The sequence below is a fragment of the Panicum virgatum genome, chromosome 9N, assembly GCF_016808335.1.
Source record: "Panicum virgatum strain AP13 chromosome 9N, P.virgatum_v5, whole genome shotgun sequence".
Classification (NCBI taxonomy): domain Eukaryota; kingdom Viridiplantae; phylum Streptophyta; class Magnoliopsida; order Poales; family Poaceae; genus Panicum; species Panicum virgatum.
In genome coordinates, this window is record NC_053153.1 from 1802198 (window position 1) to 1828480 (window position 26283).

Consider the following 26283-nt stretch of genomic DNA (forward strand, 5'->3'; position numbering starts at 1 on the left):
CCGCGAAGAGCTGAGCTTCCACGCTGTAAAGTGGCACGCGCTGGAGTGCGATGAAATTCCTTTGTGGAAATCATGCGTCCATGTGTGAAAAACGGGAAACAGAGAATTTGATTTTGTTTTCCTCACTAACCGGGTAATCATTCATCAACACAATTGACCTGGAAGGACTGGGCTAGTGCTGATCATCATCAGAATCCTCATCTGAAAAGTCCAGAAATCCTACGTGGACGCTAGCCCGCCCACGCGCCACATGGCCACCTCCCACGACGTCCATCTACTTCCTTTTCACCGTCCGACTCGAGAACGCTCGGAGGGGGAGGGGGGCACTGACCGGTGGGCCCGCTGAGGTACGGTGAGGGGGATGTCGCGTATAAAGACGAAGCTACTAGAAAGCTTCAAGTCGCAGTCAATCGTTCGAGTCACGCCATACAACACGGATAGAGACGACAACGCCGCAGCGCGAGGACGACGACGACGACGACCACCACCACTTCTGAGGCCATGGCGCCGCTGCCGTCTGGGAGCGTCGTCGGCGGGGAGGCGGAGCTCGTTCCGACGCTCTCCTCGCTGGAGCCGGTCTACGGCGAGGGCTCCCAGCTCGACGAGGCGCGGCTCCGCTTCGCCCGCCTCGGGGACCGCTTCCAGGCCGTCCACGGCGCCCGCCCCGCGCTCTTCGCCCGCTCCCCAGGTCGGTACTCGCTGCTCCCGGGTTGGTTGGACTACAGGTCTCAGTGGCGTTGAGAGTTGAGACTGATTTGGGGGTGGCGGAGCGCCGCGGTTGTCTGTTCCCGTGGCGCTGCAGGGAGGGTGAATCTGATCGGGGAGCACATCGACTACGAGGGCTACTCGGTGCTGCCCATGGCCATCCGCCAGGACATGATCGTCGCGATCCGCAAGGCAGACGGCGGCCAGGTGCGGGTCGCCAATGTCGACGACAAGTACCCCGTCTGCGTCTACCCGGCCGACCCCGACAAGGTACCAATGTGCTCTGCTCGGCTCTTCTCCTTCCGGCGCAACCCGTCGGAATTGGTGATACGATTCGTAGGGGATGCGATGCAATTGGGGATTTATTTGGGCGGTGATTGGGGGTGACAGTTGTTGTCAGGGAATGTTTAGGTGAGATTCTCAAGCCGTGCGCCCAATTAATCTGCGTTTAATTGCTCGGGGAGAGAGAGAGAGAGAGAGAGAGAGAGAGAGAGAGAGAGAGAGAGAGAGAGAGAGAGAGAGAGAGAGAGAGAGAGAGAGAGAGGGCACGAGAATCTTGTTCCTATCTTTAGGCTGCGGTAGTTATATTACTTCCGATCAATCAGCAAATCCCAACAAAAAGCTCGTGATGCGGGGCCTGCCGCCGATTCGGTTCCTTGCCCGTGAACTTAATAATTTGGGGATCCACGTGGGTCACTGAACTGTGGACCCTCCTCCATGGGACGTGCAGTGGGTTACCCTGTTTCAGCGTAGTGGGACTGGGGGAGTGGGGGCACTGGACCTGCAGGACAGCTCGAGCACCCTGCTAACGCTAACAGTTTAACTATTAAATGCCAATTTCTGGTTCCATGATGCAGCATATGCCAATGTAGTTTGCTTGTTTAAAAATGTTTGTTTTGTTTTCGGCCAAGTGTATTTTCTTTTTTGATAACAAGTTGCATTTACATCTGTCGGCTAAATGGTAAGATTAGTACTGAATCTGCGTGCGGTACAAAACATAACATGCCTTCTGGTGACTGATTTCTGTAATAACATTTGGCCATGATTTTAACAACACTAATTATTTTGTTTCTCGTGCAGGAAATTGACATAAAAAACCACAAATGGGGGCACTATTTCATGTGTGGGTAAGTTGCGATTTTGAATTGCTGCAGAAACCTGGATATTGATAGGTTTTGCTGCTTCCCAATTATTTTGATAGTAATAAGCGATTGTATTATTCATATCCACTTACAATTTGACATCCGCAGATACAAGGGCGTATATGAATATTGTAGATCGAAAGGGATAGATCTGGGCAAACCTGTTGCGCTCGATGTTGTTGTTGATGGCACAGTACCTCAAGGTCCAACTCAGTGCTTTTCTTTCAGAATTAGTTTCCTTCTCTTCATTTGATGTGCAATGTCACGAGTTTGCTGTTGTTGCTACTGTTATGCAGGATCTGGTCTGTCAAGCTCTGCAGCATTTGTCTGTTCAGCAACAATTGCTATCATGGGGGTCCTTGAGAAAAACTTCCCAAAGGTATTGCTTTCTGCGAAGTAATTATTTTTTGTGATTGGCAGTGCATTTTATGTCAAATGGAGATATAAGTAGCGGATGCCGCAGAAGTGAACGTCCTGTTTACAATACATCAATTAGACCAATGGAATGTGGATACCCATTACTGATTTTTTGTTTTTCGGTGAAAAATCAACAGTTCTTTTTACACACCGAAATTGATGGTGGTTGCTGCATAAGCTGATGCATAGTAGCTGGCATTGACTTGATTGCCAATCAGATGAATGTTCACTCAATATATCTTTTTATGTATGTTTAGCACAGAAAATTTCTAGTGGGCAATTTCTATTTATAGTACTCATAAAGTTATTATATTCAAATCATGCAGAAAGAAGTTGCTCAATTCACGTGTCTGTCTGAGCGCCACATTGGAACACAGTCTGGAGGTATGGATCAGGTAATACAATCCAGAACTTTCTTACTTTGGGTGTTTCTTGTATTCTTTGTAAGCCGCGTTAGCCACTAAGTAAATTAAAATGCATTGCTTAGCACAATTGATCTTGATCCTATTTACCAGCTCATTGTATTTTGCAGGCTATATCAATCATGGCCAAACCTGGATTCGCTGAGTTGATAGACTTCAACCCAATCCATGCAACTGATGTCCAACTACCTCGAGGTGGTACATTTGTTATTGCCCATTGTTTGGCAGAGTCCAAGAAAGCAGAGACAGCCGCAACAAACTACAACAACCGTGTTGTGGAGTGTCGCTTAGCAGCAGTAAGACAATCTCATACACCCTTCTGTTACTATATTTTGTCACTATACCTTGTCAATTGAACTAAAACACCTTTTTTTTTGTTGAAAACATCTTGATAATAAGTATTGCCAGAGGCCCCTTTTTTTAAGTAAATGATACAAGTACTGTTGACGTAATTCAGCTTGTAAGAAATATAACTTGCTGTAATTCAGCTTGAGCATGGAACTGATCGCACAAAACAAAAGAAGGTTATTCCTTGTCATTTCCATATATTTAGGTAATGTCTCTACCTTGTACCTTTCAGGTTGTTCTTGCCATCAAACTAGGGATGGATACCAAAAAAGCTGTCTCTTCTGTTACAACACTCTCAGATGTTGAGGGGCTATGTGTTTCTTTTGCTTCGAACGAAGGTTCATCTGACCCTGGAGTAGCTGTGAAGGTGAATATTTGTTTAACAAGTTTTGATAAAATGCTTTTCTATGTTTATTCTTGAAGAGAGGTTTGCAGGTCTAGGTTGCTCTTTATAATTTTAGCATCTGATTCTGCCAATTTATCATATTTATTTCTTGAGAACATACATGAGGACTATGCATCATCACTTAAGAGGGGAAAAAATGAAAGAAACAATGTTTGAGCTCAAAGGACAATCAACCATGACCAAGCTCTGCCCTTGATGAGCCACTTGTTGGCCTGACAGTAGGCATCTCAATATCTGGGATGCAGTTAGTCACTTGGTACCGTGGGGCCTTTTAATTTGTTCCTGAGCATAAGGCTTAGCTTGATGGATCTGGAGTATATGGGTATTACTGGTATTCCTTCTTTGATTGGGCAGTATTTTTTAGTGGCAGCAGAGTCTCTTGGCTAGATCTTCCTTTTCTTTTATAATTTTGATACTCCATGATGTTACTCACCAGGATGGTTGTTTGATTTTGGCCAAGGATAAGACAACTCGTATTTATTTTTGTTTAAAAGGATCAATGCTTTGCAAATTGGAAGTGATGATACTTCAATCTTACAGTTTACTTGTACTGTTGTGCCACATTGCAGAAACTTCTGCATGAGGAGCCTTATACGGCGGAAGAAATAGAGAAAATTACAGGTGAAAGCCTGACATCTGTCTTCAAGAGCTCACAAACTTCCTTGGATGTTATAAAAGCTGCAAAGCACTACAAGCTATTTCAGGTTGATTTCTTGCCCTTAAAATTTGCTATCTTGAAGCCATCCAAGTTCTGCTATTCCCAGTATTTTTTTTTTAAAAAAACTGCAATTCCACGTTTGACCTAGTGACCAAATATGGAACGACATGTTTGTTTATGAAAACAATTGCGCATGGTCAGAGGACCCGTTTATCAATTCAGTAAATTTTGAATTGAAGTTTGCTTCAACCTTAGTGCAAACACTAATTGTACTGTGTGGTGATGCTATGTTAATTTCAGCGTGCTAGTCATGTCTACTCTGAAGCAAGGCGGGTTTATGCTTTCAGGGATACTGTCTCATCAAAGCTCAGGTCTGCTGACCATTTGTATTCAGCTTATTTTCTGCTCTTCTTTTTCCATCTTCTAGATATTGTGTTGATCCTCACAGGTTTACTTTGTAAAAAATTGGTCCTATGTCTTTAGCGCAAGCATTATTGTTCTGATGATGGCTGATGCTTAATTGTCGGTATGCAGTGAGGAAGATAAGCTTAAGAAACTCGGTGATCTTATGAACGAAAGCCATTATAGCTGCAGCGTGCTATATGAATGCAGGTAAAGTTTGAAGTTTGGACGAGTTTTTTGAGATACTTTGTTTATTAGCGTACTGATGTCCCCCTCTGTCAGCTGCCCTGAGCTAGAGGAACTTGTGAAAGTATGTAGAGACCATGGAGCCCTGGGAGCGCGTCTCACGGGAGCTGGCTGGGGTGGGTGTGCAGTCGCTCTAGTCAAAGAACCCATCGTCCCGCAGTTCATCCTCAACCTAAAGGCAAGTTTCGAATCTATCATCATCATCTCTCCAATCCCAAATACGCGAGCAGTACTAAACGTGGTCGTCTATTCACTGCCTTTGCTCTGGCAGGAAATGTTCTACAAATCAAGGATCGACCGGGGAGTGATCAAGCAGACGGATCTGGGGCTGTACGTGTTCGCGTCCAATCCGTCGAGCGGCGCGGCCATATTCAAGTTGTAGGGGGCGGGCGGCCATATTCTTTCGTTCGCCCGTTGTACATCCAAGCAGCAGCCAGCGACTGGCCAGGGACGAGACGCAGAATAAACTAAATTCCTCGTGTAACTAGTCTAGCTCCAGTGGTGTGTTCGTCCCCGGTGGACACCTGAAATGAAATATAATTGTTGTATCGAATTATCTCAGACCGTGCATATACGAGTCGATCGTCGCAGGCATGTTCCTTTATTTGTTTATACTAGATGGACTGGAACAGCATTCTCTCTCTGTGGCAGTGTGGCTCCTTCAGATTCCAGATACCACGGCTCGTGTCTGGCACTGGCAGCCATATGCATCTCCTTCCTTCCTTGAAGTCATCGAAGTCGTTGGTGATATCGTACCAATGCAAATAATGAATGGACTTTGGTGGTGCTGGACGATGATGAGCCCTCGATCGCGCGGGCGTGTGGCATCGTGCTTGACGCGACGTACAAACGGGCTTGCCGGCAGCTGCCTGACCGAAAAGCCCATGTCCAACCACTCACGCACGCCATGTGCGTGGTCTGTCTCCGCGCCCGGCCGCCCAACGCGCGCCCGCTAGCTCCGTGGCATCGTCGTCATCAAATGCTGCTTGGGTTGGTCTCCGATCTCTTTCCCCTTTGCCGGCCGCATGGTTGGGGAGAGGGAAGCCGCCGTGCCATTCGACGGAGCTGCTCGCGATCGAGCCCTCGTCTCCCGGCCCGGCCGTTGATCTTGATCGGCGACGACTCGCGAAACGGGATAGGCTAGGGGGGCAGGCAGCTAGTACTGGTGGTGTACTAGCTAGGGGATGGATGGCGCAACACGTACGGGGTCCCCGCGAGACCTCTCCAAGTCTCGTCGCAATTTATGGGAGGCGCGGGCCCTGCGCGTGCAACGTCCGTCCACATACGTGCAACGTCTGCGGCGGCCCCAACCGCGCGTGCACACGTCAACCGGTGCGACGACCCGGTTCGCTCCCTAGCTCGTTGATCCCGTGCATTCCGTTGGTTTTTGGCTCGATGATTGTGACACCAGCTACGCGAGGTCGCATTGCTTTCAGTTTCGAAAATAAGGATGCGCGACTAAATCCCATCCACAAGGGAATTGCAAGAGATTGGAGAAGATCGGGAGATTTTGACTTGTTAGGATTGAATCTCTTCTAACCCACTCCAATATACTCCCTCCGTCCCAAAAAGAATGTAAATCTCATTTTTCGAGGAGTCAAACAATTTCAATTTTGACCGAATTTATACAAAATAGTACTAATATATATATATTACGACATAAGTATTTTTAGATTAATCATGTAATATATTTCTATACTACATCAATTCGGAGACACAAATGTTAGTAATTTTTTATATATATTTAGTCAAAATTAAAAGTGTTTGACTTCTCGAGAAACGAGATTTACATTTTTTTTTGGAACGGAGGGAGTAGTTACCTTCAATCTCCTCCAAACCGAACAACCTCTAAATATGGAACGTGCATATGGGGATCCGATCAAGATTATATTTGGCCCAATATATATGTTCTCAAACTAATAGCCTGCTAGGCTAGGTATATTACATTGGTGTCTCGTTTGACGTTCTATGAAAGGACATGCAGGAAAGATAGATGATGCGAGAGATAGAATCATAGAAGTCGTCGTTTTGCAAAGCGGCTGTCTCGATCCTGAGCTATTATGAAACAAGAGCCGCACCATTGTACAAATCGTTGACACAATAAGGAAGTACCTTCTTTTTATATAATGCCCGGGCTATCTGTTAAGTTGTCTTAAAACTGCATACTAGTCCAAAATTTAGTATCGCGTAGTATATATTTGATACAGACTAGTCCAAAGGCCGTTACATTTTTTAAACGGAATACGAGTGAATAGCTGTATTCATAGCACTAAGCCCACTCTCAGTAAAAATTTTATGAGAAATTTAATAAGTATTAAATAACATGCCACATCAGCAGCTATTTTGCTGGCTTAGCAGTGTCATTATGAGGAGAGATCGATGAGGTAGAGAGTTCATGAGATGAGAGAGGACTTTTTCCATCATCATGAAACCCGGAGATATAGTTACCAAGTTCTCAGACTTGTAATTGTGCAATGAAGCTTTATAGTGAGACTAACCTGATATACACGCAGCATAGCTCTCTGCATGATCCTTGGGCGCAGATTCGGCCCCATACCATGCCTTTCCTATACAGGACCGATTTAAGATCCACTAGCTATCTGGGCCACCTTGAGTGATTGCGATTATGATTGGCCAAATAAAACCATTAATAATGGCTTTTGATTATTACATAATATTTCCCTTGTTCTAAGTAGTCACACGGCAGGGTTACACTGCACGATCAGATACTTTACATGTAAGATCAGTTTGTGCAAACTATTTTCATCTCCCGATCGAGTGACCTTTTTGACCTCTTTACTCTCCATCCAAATTTGTGCCTGCTGGATACACGTGCTTCTACACTGTTTGTGTTCTTGTTTAATTTCTGCAAAAGATCGAGCACATATACAGCAGGCAGCAGATAACGAGCGGCGTTCGGCGCAAGCGGCGACGAGTTTTCGTCCTGAATGGCATCATATCCATCGGCTAATATAACTCGGTGCCCGGCATCGTCGTCGAAGGGCAGTGGAAGCGGCACCGAGTGGAAACCGGCGGCCGGCTGTGGAGTGGCTGTTGTCCCTACTCGCGGTTGTTGGTTGATAGCTGTTACTCTCTCCGTTTTAATTCACATGTTGTATTAGGTTTATCTTATGCTAAATTTGGTTAATTTTATTTAATCAAATCTATAGAAAAATAGATCAACAATAATACTAACATATACACTATCAGCATATATTTAATTTAATAGTGGATTCAATGAAATATTTTTTATTATAAATATTGTTTTTTTTCTGTAAGTTTGATTAAAGTTGGACAAAATTTAACTTATGATAAAACGTAATGCGACATGTAAATAAAAGTAGAGGGGGTACTTGTTCGTAGTAATCGTGCGCTCCTAGCTAGCGATAGGGCTATATTTTGTACCAAGTTTTATTTATAGATAGATGGATATCAATAAAGAAGATAATGTATACTGTATGTCCGTTAACAAAAAGATTGAGCGGATTGCCCGGTTTGAGTTTCTCAACTTCCAACTAAGAGATTATCCCTAGCATACATGTTGTTGTACGTAGCCATGTATAATGTCTCCGCGTACATCATTTGGTTTTATTTAAAGTTAGCATGACGCTCACGTAAGTAGGAGTATTAGATAGATTATTATTATATAAGCATAGTTTGCGCATTAAATTTTGCAAGTGTGCCCATGCCAGATTACCCATCGATCGCGAGGACGGAAGGCACTCGACGGCTCTGCAGATCACCTGTCGTTTGGTTCGCGTGTATATATATATATATATATATATATATATATATATATATATATATATATATATATATATATATATATATATATATATATATATATATATATGACACCGCTATTTCATACCCTGGGTATGGAATATTATTCCATACCCGAGCCAACCGACGGCGCACACCCGAGCACCTCCGGCCCCCCGCGCGGCCCGCTGGCGGTTTTTTCCGCCCCCGCGACGCTCCCTGATCCCGACCGCACCCCTTCCACCCTTCGTCTGGTTTTTCTTATGGTGAGCGTGGGCCAGTTGGCCAACCGGTTTTCAAGAGGATCGGCGCCCACACCCCGCCATCAATATTTGAATAAAAAACTTAGCTCAGGCAAAACCGTGACAGATTGGGCATTTATTGGGTGGAACCCACCAAAAAAGAACTTAACTCATTATACCGAGATATCTACTTCTCTCTCACGATTTCATTTCTAGTTTCCGCTCTTTTACTAATTATTCAATTGTGGCTCCCTCTATTATATTTTTTTATTCATAGGTCAGCCCGTACCTATATTCGCATGATCCGACAAACTTGTAAACATTGCAGCCACAAAAAGATGGCAGATGGAAAACCTTATTTCTTAGTAAGTGTTAAACAATTCAACCAGATCGGTATTATACAATATTTTGTAAATATATCTGTGCATGCGACATGTTAGTCTTATCAGACTAAATAAGGCTAACGACAAAAATAAAATGTGTTGAGCTCGTCGCAGTCCGCGCGGTGAATTCCAGCCTGTTCGGCTTGCTGTTTTGCCTTGGCTGAAAACTGTAGCAGCTGATTTTCGTTCTTGTAGGTTGCTTGCGACCTCTTCCTGCAAACACTGGACCATGTTAGCATTATCATAAATAATGTTAAGCGTGAATAGAAAATTTATTTATATGTAACCTATCATGGAGTTAGTTTCTTCACCACAAAATAATAACATGCATAGATATTCCCATGTTAATCATAAAAAACTTAGTTATTTGCAAGCTAAATATCCTGGTCACAAATATTTCCATGTATGCCTAGGAAAATTTATGCAATCTGGCAAAGTTAAGTTCCTCAGTGCAAATAGTGACATGTCTACATGTAGAACCTCTATCATCCAAAGTGAACACAAAAAAATAACTGGCTTGATCACAAATAATACTATGTGGCAACACAAAAACTAGAGTGGCTTGATCACAAATAAACTCATGCATGAGCGTGAAATCTTAAGTGGATTGATTGCAAATAAATCATTTTTAGCACAAAAATTAAAGTAGATCACAAATAATACTATTTACGAACACAGTAACTAGAATAGCCAGATCACTGTTAATACCATTTGTGAACATAAAAACTAGATTGGCCTGGTCACATAAATACTATATTACTATGTATGAAAAATAAAACTAAAGTAGCCTGATCACAAATAATACCATGCATGGGCATAAAAGCTAGTGGCCTGGTCACAAAAAGATCATGTTTGAGCAAAAAAACGAAAAGTAAAGCAGCCAGATCAAAAGTAATCCCATTGCCATATCCTACCGGATTCTTTTTTTGTTAAGAATTTGCTATACCCTAGCAGCATTCCCAATGTCGTAGGTGGATCGAATTAGAGGCAGTACTCACAACCTGAAGCTGTAAAACAATATGGTGCAGAAGTTTGAATGGGCAAGGAGTAACACAAATAAAAAACCATTCTTGTTCCTACTAGGAAGATTTGAACTGAATCAGGCGTAGCTGTTTGATATCTTATTGTAAACTATCACTTAAAAAATGATTGACAAGAAAGGAAAAAATACAGCACAGTATGATCAGTACTAAATATACGAGCATGAGTGAAGCATGCAGAAGGCTTAGTTACATCAAACTCACGCATCAATGCGCACATAGTTAACATTGCCAAATGTTTCCAGGACTTGAGATTTATGCAAAAGAATAGAGCTCACCTCTGATCATCTGATGCCTAGCCAATCTCACTGAGTACCATGGCATCTGAACAGAATGAGGTGCAGCTGAAGATACTCCCAACCACCTACCTAGCTACAAGCAATGATCCTCATTACCACATCAACAAAATAGTGGAACATTAGGCCAGAACACTTAGTGAGGCAACAACAGCTCATGGTGTCCCAGACAGCGCAAAAGTTAGATAAATTGACGAATTGAGAGCAGTTCAATAAAATAGTTCCAATTCAAGTATCAGTGCATCAAAATAGCTGTGCAGACACATCGAGCTCCAAGGCTAAATGAGATCTGGGCTCAATGTGCTTTCACAGGAAAAGAAACAATACAACTTTCTACCAGATTACTACTTTTCGAGATTGCTGTGAAAATCTGAATTTGTGGTTGTACTCAAATCACAATTACAGCATGATCCATATATGCATATGGAAAACAGAGAAGGAATAGAGTTTTAAAATTATAAAACAGAGTTTCAGTTAATGAAAATGAACATGAAGACACTGTAGCCATGAGAAAGGTCCAACTGTTATATGAAACAAAGCTTATTTGTTGATTTCCGTATTTTTGAAGGGAATGAATGAGAAATTGGTAAAAGTAAATAAGAAAAACAATTGTCAGATTGGATGAATAAGCAAAGGAAACCACTATAAATTTCAGCACTACGGGACAATAATCTGAAACCATCTCTACAATAGCGCCACCACAATGAGAAAAGGTATTTATGCATAAGTAGATCAACGGAGGTGCCACCAAGAGAAAGTGCGAATGGAAGCAGGAGCTGATCAATTTACACATGCTTGATTAATCTACCCAGCATCGTACGTAGACAAAAGAGTAATTGGATAATTTACCTCCCTGTGAGTCAGGCCTCTGGCCCATTGCTTCTGCAGCTCCATTGCCACCCAAAGAACCGCATCCAAGATGCATGCAGCAGATTGACGTTAGCAGCCTAGCTGCCTCTCTCTTTCGCCAGGGACACCAACAAGGGAGTTATTTGGGCAGACAAAAGATCTGAACTTCACTTGATGTTGGTCGAGAATGGGTAGATCTATGCGCTGCAAGCAACAAGACGATATGGATGAGATTTTTTGCATAGAAAAATCGAAATTTCTAGAAGCATACCTGCGGCATAGAGATTACACGGCAGCACCACAGTTCGCAGGGGCAGCCGCAGTCTGGGGTCTGGCAGGTCCCGCATTGAGCAGCTCCGGCGGTTCCGCCAGAATCGCCTAGGCCAGGGGCAACAACGGAGATGGGATTCGGGGGATAGCAATCAACAGCGCGAAAGATTGCCTCCACCGATTGCGCCGCTAAAATCCCACGGGCAGTCAAGGATTGCAAAGCTGCAGAGGCCGCCACGCGATGAGATTGCCGGAGGCCACCGTGGATGCCGTGCGAGCTCGCCGAATCCGCCCTCCGCACCACCGCAGCAGAGGAGGGAGGGGGCGGCACCGGTCGTGATGAACCCCGTCGGGTGGGTGGGCGCTGGGGTGCGCGCAGACCGACCGGGTGGGTGGGTGGGGGGGGGGGGCAGAACCATGCGCCACGCGTAGGGATGAGCGCGGGTCGGGTGCGCAGGCTGCGATCGGTTGGGTGCAATTTGGTCCGGTTGGTTGACTAGGGTACCGAATAGTTTATTCTATAATTAGAGTATTAAATAGAGCTGCTATATATATATATTACTTGTGTATATGTGCAGATATTAAAAGCTTAGTTAGCATCTGAAGGACAATTTAACAATTTAGTTGGCCACATATGTGTATATATAAGCAGATGTAGATGCCGCGTTTCCTAATCAACTGCTCCGATCCATCGCATCGCCACAGGCCCACAGCACAGCGCCTGCCAATCCCTGCTGCCGCCATTGTCGCGCGCTCCAGCGAGCTCACTGCATCAGCCACCAGGCATTCAGCCATGTCCAAGGCCTTCGCCAAGTCCCTCTCCCAGCTCAACAAGGCCCTCATCAGGAGGCTCAACGCCCTCGTCATCCGCGCGCAGCCCCCGCCGGCGAGGCCGGAGCCGGACGGGCGCGTGGTGCCGACGACGCGGGACGCGCTCCCCGCGGAGCGCGGCGGCGTCGCCGTGTGCAAGGTCGAGGGCGGCCTGCTCAGGTCGTCCTCCGCCTTCCCCTACTTCATGCTCGTGGCGCTGGAGGCTGGCGGCCTCCTCAGGGGCCTCCTCCTGCTGCTGCTCTACCCGGCCCTGCGCCTGATCGGCCACGGCCGCGCGATCAAGGCCATGGCCGTCGTGAGCTTCATCGGGCTGCAAAGGGACGCGTTCCGGGCGGGCAGGGCGGCGCTGCCCTGGCTGCTCCTGGAGGACGTGAGCGCCGAGGTGTTCGACGCGGCGGTGGCGTCCCGCCGGTGCGTCGTGTGCGTGAGCGCCATGCCGCGGGCGATGGTGGAGCCGTTCCTGAGAGAGTACCTCGGCGCCGACGGCGTCGTGGCGCCGAAGATGAGGGAGTTCAGGGGGCGCTACCTGGGCGTCATGCAGGATGAAAGCGAGGTGCTGCGAGGGCTGGACGTGGAGAAGGTGATCGCCAGGGCGGCGGAGAAGGGCGGTGACAGTGACGACGTCGTTGGCGTTGGTGGACTCGAGTCCTCGTTTGTCCACCTCTTCCAAAACCATTGCAAGGTTTGTCCAGCTTATTACAAATTGTATAGATTTTTCATCCTATAATCGGCGCACGGTTACGTAGATTCTCAAATTTTCACGTGTCGATTTGACACGTGAAAATGACACTATGCCAACAGATTCACAATGGAAAGAAATAGCTAGCTAGCCACACGATTGCGTTAAATAAAGGGTAAAGTCTGTTTTTGGACCCTGAACTATCACGATTGTCCGATTTTGGTCCCTGAACTACGAAACCGGGCATCTCACACCCTTGAACTAACCAAACTGTGCAAAATACCTCCCTGAGCCGAAACTAGACCGGTATTGCTATGACGTGGCAGCGGTTTTGTGACGTGGTACAGCGGCCTCCTTCCCCCTCCCTTGCGCTGTGCCTGGCCCCCGCCGGCCCGGCGCAGCCCCGCGAGGCCCACTGCGGAGCTCCATGGGCGGACTGAGCCTGGAGCAGCCCTCCGTGGCCCTCGCGGAGCTCCATGGGCGGACGGAGCTGCGGCGCCGTTGAGATGGAGCTGCGGCGGCCCATTCCTCCTCTCCTCCCATGCGCTGGCTCCGCCCCATCCCCTGCTCCATCCGCCGCTGCCCCTGCAGCTCGCGCGGGGCCATGGCGGCGGCGGCCGGAGCCGCGCGGGGCTATGGCGGGGTTCACCGCATGCGAGGGCGAGCGGGAGCGCAGGGGAGGACACGGCGGCGGCGAGGCGACGGCAGGCGCAGGCGGTGGCGGCGGCGGCGAGGCAGCGGCAGGCACATGGCCCGCCTGTCTGTGAGAGAAAGAGAGAGGAGAGGGTAAAAGGAGAAGCTGATGTGGCTACTGGCGCCACGTGGACGGGTGACGTGATTGAAAACCGAGTGGATTCGACTCAGGGGGGTAATTTGCACGGTTTCGTTAGTTCAAGGGTGCATAATGTCTGGTTTTGCAGTTCGAGGTTGAAAATCGGACAATGTGATAGTTCGAGGTCCAAAAACGAACTTTACCCTTAAATAAATTTGGTGGTATATGTTTGTAGAAATGCATGATTGTCAAAGATGTAAATGCAGCACTTTCAAAGCTGCTTGGCCACAGAAAAAGCAGGAATACATGTACACGGTCCGTGTATGCTTGAAATATATATATAAGCATCAATACGTGATTGCTGCATGACCGGACGGGGTAACAACACAGCCCAACACGTAGCACGTAATCGTTGCCAAGAAAAGGGACTCGTCACCATTTTAAAAGTCATCCGTTGGTAGACGTCCATGTCGTCTCATAAATCCATGATCGTGCTATCCATCTATCTATCTAGTAGTGTATCCCTGGGAATACTATTGGAACATGCATGCAGTGATGTATGTGTAATCCATAATGTATGTTTGGTGCTATTTAGTATCACTGTTTTGGGCATGCCGTGGGCATCATCTTCGAAGCCTTGAAGTAATGAGAGTGTAAAATTTGGCCAAGCACTGGAACATGATTGTTGAGTGCTTTTTGTGTGACTGCTCGATCATCTCGATGACTTGAATGAATGGAGAGTAAATCTGGTGAAACATTTGGACATGGATTTGGTCTCGGTTAAGAAGGCAATACTATACAAAAGTATATTAGTTAGCACCAATTCAAGTAAAATCCACCTTAACTAAATGCAAGACCAAAGAAGTATATTCAACTTTCATTGCACCTTGGGAAAGTGTGCAATTTTTCACTTTAGAACGTACATTCTACTAATTTTCTTTTAATTACTGTGGTGTGGCTACACATTGATGGAAGCATATATGCATGGTGGACGCAGGAGGTATACGTGCCGACCGAGTCGGCGCGGCGGCGATGGCACGCGCTCCCGCGCCGGCGCTACCCGAAGCCGCTCATCTTCCACGACGGCCGCATCGCGTTCCGGCCGACGCCCGCCGCGACGCTCGCCATGTTCATGTGGCTGCCGCTGGGCGCGGCCCTCGCCGTCGCCCGCACCGCCTCCTTCCTCATCCTCCCCTTCTCCCTCTCCGTGCCCCTCCTCGCGGCCCTCGGGATGCACAACCGCGTCATCGCCAACTCCTCCTCGGCGGCCACCAACCTCTTCGCCTGCAACCACCGCTCCCTGCTCGACCCGCTCTACGTGGCCGCGTCCGCCGGGCGGGCCGACCTCGCCGCGGCCACGTACAGCATCAGCCGCCTCTCGGAGATCCTGTCGCCGATCCCCACCTTCCGCCTCACCCGCGACCGCGCGGTGGACCGCGCCGCCATGCAGGCGAAGCTTTCCGGCGGCGGCGGAGGGGGCGGCCTGGTGGTCTGCCCCGAGGGCACCACCTGCCGCGAGCCCTTCCTGCTGCGGTTCAGCCCGCTGTTCGCCGAGCTCGGCCGCGACGTGGCGCCCGTGGCGCTGCACTCGTCGGTGGACATGTTCCACGGCACGACGGCGGGGGGCTGGAAGGCGCTGGACCCTCTGTTCCTGCTCATGAACCCCGTGCCGGCCTACATCGTGCAGTTCTTGGACACCGTCAAGTGCGGCGGCGGCGCTGGGGGTCCGGAGGCGGCGCGTGCCGTGGCGAACGAGGTGCAGTGGCGGATCGCGGCGGCGCTGGGGTACACGTGCACGGGGCTGACGAGGAGGGATAAGTACCTCATGCTCGCCGGCAACGAAGGCCTCGTCGACGTCGACCACGGCGCCAAGAAGAAAACCGCTTCTACTAGTACCTAGTAGTTGTGTGCTTAAACTAAATGGTTCAACGAAGGATAATCGTAACAAAGAGATCATCTAAACCTTTTTGTTTTGTTCTGTGTTACTCCATATGATCTGTAATTGTGTATATACTCAAGGTAGTGTGCGAAAATCGCGTGCGTGTAAAATTCAAGATAAACTTTGAATTAATAAAGATGTCAGTTGGATCAAATGCTTAGTATCTGAGTTATACTATGTAATTAAAAAGGGACAAAAATGCTTATGCGTGTATTCAATATTTTTTCTTTTCGTTTTTTGTTGAAAATAAGCATATATCTTTTGAATTCAACGACGGTGTCTCCATTGTTCGGGAGTTTGGCAGCCGCGCATGGGAGATGGCCAGATGGGACGTCCTCACATGTATCGCGCTGCTGAGGCGACGATGATCGAACTGACGCTGCATTCCATGTGATTTATCTTTTTTTTTCTAATCTAAAGCGAGTAAGGTTTCCACTTAAAATTTTGATTTAGTCCATCTCATATTATTGACAAGCGGATCTTAGTCCATCTCGTATACGAATCAGAGAACCTCCATCTGCTCACAACTCGATCACGTAGATCCCTGCAAATTACCTAATATTTTTAAGATACTCAAAAAAGAAAACCTTTACTGCTTGGCGAGACTCATTTTAGACATCTGGAAGCTGATCAGGAAAGGAGTCGGTATGCTGCCTTCATTACTGCCAAGAGGGGCCTTGTTGCAACCAGAAGTTTCTGTAGGCAATCTATCAGGCTATAATCCCTGCCAGAAACGACTAACCACCTCGCAGTCCTGACCTAATTAAAGGCCGGCGCTGGTATGACCAGCGAAGACTGGCCATTGACGCTGCGGCCTCATGATCATGACGTTGCAGAAAGATCAAACTCGTTTTCCTGTGTCCTTGTCAATACGCTGCTCGATTCCAGTAATATTCCAGCAGAATAGCACTTGTACTGAGAGCTAGTATAATGCAGCTCATGTTGTATGACCTGCAATTTATGCACACATAAACGTATACTCCTTCCGTTCCAAATTGTAGATTGTTCCATCAAATCTAAATGCATAGTTTTTGCTATGTATTCGGACCTAGTATGTATCTGTGTGAGTAGAAATAACTATATATCTAGATTTGACAAAATGGTCTACAATTGGAACGGAGGAAGTATAATCTTAATAATATATATACATGCATTTTGCATTTCAATTGTAGCTTTTCGCAACATGTCACAAGCAAGGTCCCAATGGTCACGGCGATAGATTAATGATCCGCCAACACTCTTACATGTTGGAACCGGCATTTTCAGTGGAGCTCCGAGGTTGCCGACCATCAAGTCGGGACCAACTTTTCAGAGTTGTATTCCATAATCAAATTTTTTTATTCTGCTTCCTTTTCATCTCTGCCCCCAGTTGTTATCGCCAGAACCAACCTGCTTCGCATCACTTACCAGTGTTTCTTTCCTTTTCTTTTTTTCCTACTGCTACTACCGCCACCCTTTCCATTGCTTCCACCACCAGGTGAAGTCGGGTCACCTTGTGCACCAAATGTAGTTTCGAACATGCCAGAATTTACAGCGTTCTGGAACCACTCAAAGAACTCTTCCTCGTTGAGTTCTCCATCCATGTTTGCGCCATTCGGGACCTTACCACCCCTCTGTGCAGAGGAGCTCCCTTTGCCACTACTCTGCTTTGCCATGCTGGCATTGACATGAAAGCTTGGCTTGTGAGTGTTTGCTGGGCATCTCATTCCCTGTAGAAGAAAACAGAAATTTTGTATTATCAAATCATGTACCCCATTATTTCACTGTGCCAAAGAAGCAGAGCCACCATTATTTTTGTTTTCCCCCTTTGTCCCCTCAGCATGTAGGGCATTGTTCCAACTACAGCTAGAAATACCCAAACTTTGTTGTAAAAAAAATTAATGTTGTGGTTTAGCATATAAATTTGTGTTTAGCCTAGTCAACTAGTCGTGTATGCATTCTTCTTTGTTGTACATGCTTTTCATATTCCAGATGGAAGGTTCTATATGTATGATCTTTAAGTGTTTCATTAGGTACATATATGCCATGGATTAGATAAGACAGTAATGATACAGCAATCTGCACTCCCTAGTGCCTTTTTACAACTCAAGTTTTTAATATGGGATATAGCCATACAGGTGTGTTGACTACATATCCACAATGCTAAAATTTATTAAAGTGGAGAATAAAAAAAAAACACTGACAGCTCTCAATTATCAGTTGCTGCTACTAGATACATGGGTTCATCAAGGGTACAGTGCCCTGGACAGACCCAAAGGCTTAAGACGTATGAGACTCCAATATGCATATTTGCTAACATGAAAGTATTTAAGACAAAAATGTAAAGACTGATGACCCTTCTGTGCAGAATAAGAAGATTGTAAAAAAAGTAATGTACAGGTCTGAATTTTCATTGAAGAAAATCTGAATCACCTGACAGTTGAACCACTCAGTGACATCAAATATGTAGCTTTCTGCGCAAACATAGGCGTGAGGTAAATCTAGCTGCAAAACATAACACATCATACCATGTCAGCCACAACTTTGTTGGCAGGTCCTATGATTTATACGTACAGTTGCTCTAAAAAAGGGTACACGCAAATACATTATTTTCATTTCCTGAAAGAAAGCTAGTGTTATTAAACAGCAAGGTTTCGAATAATTTGGCATTTACCTTCTGCAGCATGCCAAATAAAACAGGTTGAAAGGACTGTTCAACCCATCCATCGCCATCTTTAGCTTGATGAAAATCCTTGCAGTCCTGCAGTATAAAAAATAATGTAATTATTTTAAGACAAACCAGTAGCACAGTATTGCAAATCAGCCACTATCACATGCCAAAAGAAAGCACCTGACACCATCTAGCTTGAGATTTAGCTCTTCCTGTATAAATCCAAAGATGGAAGTCGCCACATTTTTTGCAGGCTATTCTTCTTGAAAGACCATAAGGACCTTCATCGACACCTTCAGAAGGGCTGAACCCATGTTGAAAAGTACTGTTTCTTCCATTCTAGTAGAATTAAAGAAATCATGCCAATCAGAACTACAATGAATTTTCCCTTTCTGAGGATGAAATAAAGCAAGAAACAGGACACTCAAAGATTGCCCATTATAAACATAGAGTATCCAATCAACACATAGCACAATACCTAATAATGCAACTAAAACAGATCCTTCTAAGTAGACCATGTATTTTACTATCACTTAAAAATCTTATCTTGTATTCTTTGTCCTTAGAACAACACAAGCATTTTATTTGAAGCATATTCACCTTCTATTTTCATAAAAATTGAGAAAATTACAAATGTGATACCACTTTTAACTGCTAAAAGTATATATACAAAACTAAAACTATGTGAAAATCCTATTTGGTAGTATTATCTAGACTGCAATGTATTAAACAATTAGTGTTTCCAAAATAATACAACGCATGTGAGACAAACACCAGTCGTATAGCGCATGTGAGATTCCATTACTGATTGTCAAAAGCAGATTAACAAATAAGCACTGCACAGCACAGCAACCAAAAACTAACCCTCATTCCGTACCATAAAATTATTACAGCATCCAAAACTCTCTTGCAAGCAACATAGAAAGATTGAACAAACTGTTATCAACTTCCCACTGAAACAGTCAACCTTTATAAAGGGGCCTTTAGGGAAACCTAAAAGTAAAGTTTTCTCCAACAAACACACCCACAAAAGAAACTGTAGAATTCCTGAATCTATTCAACTCTGATGGCTACTGATAACATTTATGGATCATGCTCTCAGATGAGCTGATTAAGGCCGTAGGATGAGTCGAGTTGCAAGTCCACAAAGGGCTAAAATTAGCCAAAGATCAATTTGATAAGCCGGTCAGTTAATCCTCTTTGTGTTACTTGGAAGAACATCGAGTTATCAAACTTCTCTGGTGATCAGTACACCAAAGTATGTAAACACTCCCAAACTAGTTCATAACTTGTATAGATTTGCATAATTTTTCAGTGCAGTTAGAGTGGCCAGATTCCCTACTACAGCCATCAAACTATGACAGGTCAGAAGCAGTTGTAGGTAGCCTCATCATCATCATAACTTGAACTACCTCAAAGTCAAAGAACAGGCATATAGAGAAATTTAACAAAGAATAAATGGCAAACAAAGACAACTAATAAGACCTTTTGAGAAACATTCTGAAACCGTCTGAAGTAATTCAAGAGCTCCTCCCTCCTCAACTCATCATCATATGTCTTTCGTTTCAACGAATCAAGAAGAACCTGTGCATTGAGTTGGAACCTCATGAATATACATGGTCTTATTAAAGATTTATCATAATTGTATCAATGATTATCTAGACAAGGAATATGCACGAACCTCATATGCATTTTGAAGCTTTTTAAATGCATCAGCAGCTTTATCATTGCCCATATTCTTATCAGGATGGACTAACATAGCCTGCAAAAATCAGAAATCACTGTTAACAATGATTATATGCTGCAGCTTTAAAAACATCAATTTAAACTGAAAAGGTAAGATGCTTTAGTTCATCGTTTGGCATCACCTTTTTCTTGTATTCTCTCTTAAGAGATGACACATCTATGTTCTCGTATCGACGGAAACCTAATGCCGAATAGTGGTCAGTGCAGTTCAGTAAACGGGCCACTTCATCTTCAGAAGTTAGCTCTTTCTCAGATCCACTTGTTGAAGGATCACCAGGGTTTCGATCTGAGGCTCGAGCATATCCAGCTTGTGAGGTACCATCTGCTGATGGCTTAAATTCTTCAAAGATGTTGCTTGATCTATCTGAGCTTTGCTCTGAGCTCCTTGAAGAACCAGAAGATTTCTTATTGTCTACTTTGTTCTTTAAAAATTGCACTAGAACGTCACTAGAAAAAAAAGATAGGTTGAGGCTCAAAAGTAATCCAAGCCATCCAACATAGCTTCTTGCACAATATATTGAATATAAACAGGCAACAAGGAGAGCTATCCGTTCACGTTTCAAGAAAAAGGAAGCACCTGCATTTTAGGAACAAAGAATATCACAGCTTAGGTATCTCTGCATTTACAAATTGTAAAACTTGAATAAGCTTTATCCCAAATAAATTATGAATAAGTTGTGGAATATGACCTCCAAGAACTATTACAGCACTTGTTGTCCAAAAGCTTCCATAAAACCACAAAATCACCACTGCAAGCACTGATATAAGTAGGATGGCAAAACCTAGACCAATGAAGGCAACTGCAGAAGCAGCAATCACCTGAATAAAGAGAGTAGCAAAGATAAAAAAAAGGACGATAAGGCACAATGAGCATATCATTTCATGATTCAATTTCAAACAAGAAACACCATGACAAGACCAATGAAACTTTAAAACAAAACCAGACATAATTCACCTAGCAAAAAAAGAGATGTTCGGCCTTTAAGACAAACTTTTCATTGAAACCACATTCACTGATTTACAATCATGGAACTATATTAGCACAGATCATTTTTAAGATATCTGAGAAAACAGTAGAAGCAGAACCAGTAAACATAGTAGGAATTGAGATGAAAAAAGATGAACATATAAAATGCAGACTTATACGAACATTGTGCTGTGTATTTGATTGTGAGCGATACATGTTGTATGGTGACTAAACTCTTTTTTTAGTATCTGGGAAATAATGGTCATTGATGAAGAAACACATATTTTCCTACACCAAAGACACAGTATACAGTTAATTGAGAATCTTGTTAATGAAATGTCAAGAGGAAACCAAAGGAAGAGCAGGTTGGCAATTCCAAGAAATATCATGTATCCATTTATTATAAGCAGATATGTATCACCATATCACAGAAATCACAAAACTGTAAAGCCATGGCTAAAAGCTTTCAAAAAGGTAAAGACACGTGAAAAGGTATCATGTATACAACTGTTGCACGAAAAAAAAGGGACTCTTGCTCCAAGTGCATTGCTAGCAAGACGCCACTACCAAAGTTAAGCACACATGTTACTGCACAAGCAAGATGCCCCTTTTAAAAACTGAGGTTAATAAGCCCGATGTTATTTTGATCTCCAGAGAGAAAAACTGTATTGTAGAAAATGAAAAATGCCATCAACCTTGCAATATAATTTCTACATGGGTGCATTGTGCAATGACCATGAAAAATACCATCAATTAAGCTAGTACACATTTAAATTTTCAGATAATTTGAGCAGAAGGCCAAAGAGAGCTGAAACATACCATGAATATGAGCATTTTTTTCATCCCAATCATTGCAAAAATTGACAGCATGCTGCACCAAAGTACTGCAAGGAGGGAGTTTGTCCCCAATCGCAGCAAAGAATCAAAACCCCTTACATTGCAGTCTAACCAAACCGTCAACAAGAGCAACATCAACCTTCCAGCATTAAGCATCCAGGCTCGAACTATGGGATAAACATACTTGATCTTGCTTAAGGCATAGGCACGCCCTTTGTTCGCAATAGCCATGTAAGTGTTGATTGTTGGCCTTTTCCTGTCAATGAATCTTTTACCTTCTTCTACTAGATACATCATGGAAGCTCTAAAAAGGGATGAAGCCATACAGGCCATGCACCTGGTCTTTTCCAAAACACTTCCTGCCAATCCAGGCAATGAAGTCTGCTCTATTGAAAAACTTTTTCCAAAACCACACCGTGAGAACTTCTTGTTACCTCTCCTGTTTTTAGTACCTCTTGATGGAAGCTCATTCTCTTCTGAACTGCTTATATCCCAATTGGTATCCATTTGTGGCTGTTTTCCCAGAGATGGCATGCTATTGATTCTGTTGTTCTTTTTGCTGCTGCTTCCTTTCTTCTCGCTGCTTCCTTCAGAACCCTTAGATCTGCCTTGAACATGTGAGCTCGGGTTTCCACTATCCACGCTGCCCCTTTCTGGTGTATCTAGTATATCGCCATCAGCTGTACTTTGCCAGTTAGGTGAAGCATGATTGGGGCCACTTTTGCTTTGATTTCCTTTTCGAGCCATGATTTCACTTGAAACAAGGATAGTCACAGCTTAGGTTTTGATATAGGAGGGCAAATACATTATTCCATCCCCCTTCAGTAAAATCAGTACCTATGGTTGCACCAAAACATACCACAAAGATGCATATGAGATCAGGATGGCTGAAAGAATTAATGAGAAGATAAAATGTATACATCCACATTCGCATGCAACATTTTCTAATGAGATGATAAACAATTAGGTTCTCCCAGCTATAAGTTAGATATAACACTGCAAAGTTTTCATGGTATTATAGAACAAAAAAAAAACCCAGAGTTTATGATTCTGTTATCAAGCAGGTTCCAACTGGTGAGCAAAGCTATTGAAATCTTGCTTCTTGCAAGGTTTAGCATCTGAAATTGTAGCTTTAAATTTGATAACAGCGTATGGTATATTTAATTTAACATGTGCAAGATTTGTTGATCGGTCAATTGAAGTTAGGGAGTTAAATAAATATTTTGTAACCAGAAGGCTAGAAACACAACTATGTTCTCAGTAATTGTTCAGTGCATGTGATAGAAGAACTAGGCCGTACATGTTCAAGGTACTCTATGCAAGTAGCTTCAGTTTGGACACTGAATGAAGCATCACATACACGCTGCTGGGAATGGGGGTGAACAACGCTGAGTGCAGCATCAGACCAACCACTGCCCATTATCTTCTCTCTCAAGCCCATACAGAGGCTGAATGCCTGGATTCAAAATTTCAGGTAACTACAGCTAACACTGTTGCCTTGGGGAGTTGGATTGCTCAATGTTCAAAAAGGCGCTAAGGCGGTTTCTAGGCGGTGACCCTCCGCCTAGAGCCTAGGCGAGCTTAGTCGAGCCTAGGTGTTTCAAGGCGATTTGCTAGGCGGTGCTATATATGTAGATATTTCTTGCCATACACGTCAACTATCTCTAAAAGGAAAGAAAAACCAGAGAATAGTGGGCCTAAAGTTAGATAAAAAGCCCATCAAGCAGCCCAACCCAAGTATCAACCCCAACTTATGCCCTAGCCTCAACCTTATCCTCCCCCACCCTGCCTCCTCCACCAGTCTCCCTCCTCTGCTCCCAGGCCGCCGCCATTCCTCCTCTGCGCCGCACCCGCCGCTGCCCCTCCTTGCTCCTCCTCCTCCGCCACCCCTGCCTCCTCATTTGCTACCGCCACCCCTGCTTCCTCCTCCGCCGGCGCCCGTCTCCTGCCTCCTTCTCCGTCGACGCACGTCCACTGCCTCCTCCGCCGCCGCACCCGTCCCCTGCCTCCTCCGCCGCCGCGCGCCATCCCTGCCTCCGCCTCCGCCACAGGCCACCTAGGGGACCACCAATCCCCTTAGGCCAGGCGGAACCCCCTCGCCTAGCGCTTAGTCGCGCCTAGGCGGGCGCCTAGAAACGCCTTTTTGAACATTGCGATTGCTGGTCCCTAGTTAAGCCACCAGATAGTCGCTCCTACAATGCAGCACGTATCCAACTCATGAAGACTTATAGCTGGCCATGATTGAATTTAAGTCCTGCTTGATTGCTTCTCTGATGTTACAGAGCTCGAGCAGAGAAGTTCTCGACTAGTGTGCATATCCAGTCAACTAGTGGGCTCATGCTGAAGGGGGCAGATTTGCGAAAAAATTTATTGGATGCAAACTACACCAGCACCTTGGACACTAAAAATTCCATGGCTGTGTCAGCTAATATCAATCGAAGAAGAAACTAAACGAATCGAAGCATGGAAGGATTGGACTGGGTTACTAGGGTTGAGCCACGCAGCATGCAATTTGGATATCAACTTAACTGAGACGAACAAAATATTCCGATTCGGTCGCGAACAAACTCACTCGCAGAGCATGGGATTCTCATGCAGACGAGGTAGAGTTTACTTACCAAAACGAGACGAAATCAACCCGCGCCCGGGCGGATCCCCATTCCACTAGGGCGAGGCGGGGGAGCGGCGCTGCGCCGGCGCCCGGCGGCTGCGGCGCGTTGGCCTGCGGAGCAGCCAACGGAGGACTGGCGGAGGGAGGGAGGCCGCGTCGGGAGCCTAGCCTAGTAGCCTAGGGTTTGGTTTGGACTCCAGAGGCGTGCGATGGGGATGGGATTCTGAGGTTGGGAGGGGACGAACGAGACGAGACTGCTGCTGCTGCCCTGCTTCCCGCTAGCACGCCCCGATCGGATTTCTGCCTCTCGAGTCCTTCACCGGTACGGTTCTCCACCCCCCCCCCCCCCCCCCACCCCCAAATTTTGATATTTGAAACTAAATTCGCAAGCCTTTAGAAATATGACATCGTGACTGCAAATTGTTTCGATTCATAACATTTTCACTATTTTCACTCTATTTACAAATTTCTTAATTCTTTTTAATTTAGTATATTTTTTTTTGCTGTAGCTTTAGATCTATGTTTTTCATCATAGCTGTAAAAAATTGTACTAAAGCATACCATATTATATGTTCATTGTGTAGATCTACTCATTTGGAGTCTAACACAATTTGATTTTTTATTTTATGATTTTTCTGTGATTTACTATGATTTTTCAAAACTGATTTAGGGGGTAATTTGATCGGTTTTGGAAAGTTAGGGGGTGATATAGACCATTTCATAGTTTGGGGGATTATGTAGTCTAACCCCATAGTTGAGGGGGTAATATATACTTTTTCTCTCATCCATCCTCTTCTTCCTTTGTTCGTGCTGCTCCGGTGGCAGAGGAGCGCCGCAGCCCACCCCTCCGCCGGTGACCCGCGCCGCCACCGTCGCCGCCCCGGTGGGGGGCACCACGACTCGCGTCCGCAGCAGTCGGCGGCCGCCGGCTGGCGGCCGCAGACTGTCTGCATCTGCTGCTCGCTTGCTTGCTACGCCGGCTTCAGTTTGTTTGCATCTGTTGCTTCCCATTCGTGCTGCTGCTGCTTGCTCGCTAGCTTGTTGTGCAGCCTGTGTGTGTGCATCTGCACTGGTTCCTCAAGTTCCGTGAACTCGCAGCCATGGCCTCCCCACAACCATCGGCGACATTGATCCTACAGCAATCCAAGTACAATACACAACACATGACTAGTTGTTGACAGCACCTCATCTCAGTCATGCCCTGCACAAGCAGAGATCTCCCACAAACATACTCGAATTCGTCCCTGCACAGACATGCTCAACTTCTCTCCTTCAGTTCACGAGCAAATGAATCAGTTTCCCTGGGACATGTAATTCTGCAGAGGACCACTATCACAATCAAGGCAACTGACCATGCAAGACGGGGCTCGCCGGGGGCAGCGGCGCATAGTCGAGGGAGGGTGGGAGGGTGGCGGCGGCGGCGGCGCGGGTCACCGGGTGGAGGGGCGGGCGGCGCTCCTCTGCCAGGCAATCGTTGCGAGCAGCACGAACCGAGGAAAGGTTGAAGAGCAGTCCGTTCCAATCATGAGAAACCTGTGATTTACTTTGATGGACGAGATAAGGTAAGGATACAATGGTCATTTGATATGGACTGCTAAATTAAAAAAGAATTAAGAAATTTGTAAATAGGGTGAAAGTAGTGAAAATGTCATGAATCGAAACA

At 45.3% G+C, this 26283-nt stretch overlaps 3 protein-coding genes and 1 long non-coding RNA gene across 6 annotated transcripts; 2 read left to right on the forward strand and 2 right to left on the reverse strand.

Annotated features, from left to right (window-relative positions):
* Positions 1 to 406: 406 nt before the first annotated feature.
* On the forward strand, positions 407 to 5380 carry LOC120691849 (galactokinase-like). The gene is made up of 13 exons (XM_039975046.1): positions 407 to 688; positions 803 to 975; positions 1786 to 1832; positions 1956 to 2050; positions 2144 to 2226; positions 2591 to 2659; positions 2797 to 2982; positions 3267 to 3401; positions 4010 to 4144; positions 4399 to 4469; positions 4633 to 4710; positions 4783 to 4924; positions 5018 to 5380. The coding sequence occupies exons 1-13, from the start codon at positions 502 to 504 to the stop codon at positions 5126 to 5128; spliced, it is 1512 nt and encodes a 503-aa protein (XP_039830980.1). The 5' UTR covers positions 407 to 501; the 3' UTR covers positions 5129 to 5380.
* Positions 5381 to 9087: 3707 nt separating this feature from the next.
* Positions 9088 to 11962, reverse strand: LOC120692865. The gene is made up of 4 exons (XR_005682762.1): positions 11590 to 11962; positions 11319 to 11522; positions 10452 to 10541; positions 9088 to 9346 (listed from the first exon to the last, which is right to left on the reverse strand). It is a non-coding gene; the product is annotated as an uncharacterized LOC120692865 (long non-coding RNA).
* A 191-nt stretch (positions 11963 to 12153) lies between these two features.
* On the forward strand, positions 12154 to 16080 carry LOC120693304 (probable glycerol-3-phosphate acyltransferase 3). The gene is made up of 2 exons (XM_039976728.1): positions 12154 to 13101; positions 14868 to 16080. Exons 1-2 carry the CDS (start codon positions 12247 to 12249, stop codon positions 15768 to 15770), a joined length of 1758 nt encoding a protein of 585 aa, XP_039832662.1. The 5' UTR covers positions 12154 to 12246; the 3' UTR covers positions 15771 to 16080.
* A 652-nt stretch (positions 16081 to 16732) lies between these two features.
* Positions 16733 to 26141, reverse strand: LOC120687898. 3 transcript variants are annotated; one of them, XM_039969985.1, is made up of 10 exons: positions 25973 to 26141; positions 21992 to 22846; positions 20895 to 21024; positions 20328 to 20782; positions 20141 to 20221; positions 19945 to 20043; positions 18640 to 18798; positions 18463 to 18549; positions 18222 to 18293; positions 16733 to 17518 (listed from the first exon to the last, which is right to left on the reverse strand). In XM_039969985.1, the coding sequence occupies exons 2-10, from the start codon at positions 22754 to 22756 to the stop codon at positions 17213 to 17215; spliced, it is 2154 nt and encodes a 717-aa protein (XP_039825919.1). In that variant the 5' UTR covers positions 22757 to 22846; positions 25973 to 26141; the 3' UTR covers positions 16733 to 17212. The 3 variants fall into 3 exon arrangements, with proteins under 3 accessions (XP_039825919.1, XP_039825918.1, XP_039825917.1); XM_039969984.1 differs by lacking the exon at positions 25973 to 26141 and adding an exon at positions 24628 to 24956; XM_039969983.1 differs by lacking the exon at positions 25973 to 26141 and adding an exon at positions 23310 to 23755.
* Positions 26142 to 26283: the final 142 nt, after the last annotated feature.

What these genes read in the sequence shown, in the direction of transcription:
- LOC120687898 (XM_039969985.1), bottom strand. Translation starts at nt 22,756, where the DNA reads ATGGCTCGAAAAGGAAATCAAAGCAAAAGTGGCCCCAATCATGCTTCA. An exon ending in TGCTGTAATAGTTCTTGGAG is followed by an intron (nt 20,783 to 20,894) that starts GTCATATTCCAC and finishes CCTAAAATGCAG; the next exon opens with GTGCTTCCTTTTTCTTGAAA. An exon ending in CTCAAGCTAGATGGTGTCAG is followed by an intron (nt 18,550 to 18,639) that starts GTGCTTTCTTTT and finishes TTTATACTGCAG; the next exon opens with GACTGCAAGGATTTTCATCA.
- LOC120693304 (XM_039976728.1), top strand. Translation starts at nt 12,247, where the DNA reads ATGCCGCGTTTCCTAATCAACTGCTCCGATCCATCGCATCGCCACAGG. An exon ending in TCTTCCAAAACCATTGCAAG is followed by an intron (nt 13,102 to 14,867) that starts GTTTGTCCAGCT and finishes TGGTGGACGCAG; the next exon opens with GAGGTATACGTGCCGACCGA.
- LOC120691849 (XM_039975046.1), top strand. Translation starts at nt 502, where the DNA reads ATGGCGCCGCTGCCGTCTGGGAGCGTCGTCGGCGGGGAGGCGGAGCTC. An exon ending in TGATGGCACAGTACCTCAAG is followed by an intron (nt 2,051 to 2,143) that starts GTCCAACTCAGT and finishes ACTGTTATGCAG; the next exon opens with GATCTGGTCTGTCAAGCTCT. An exon ending in TTGAGAAAAACTTCCCAAAG is followed by an intron (nt 2,227 to 2,590) that starts GTATTGCTTTCT and finishes CAAATCATGCAG; the next exon opens with AAAGAAGTTGCTCAATTCAC.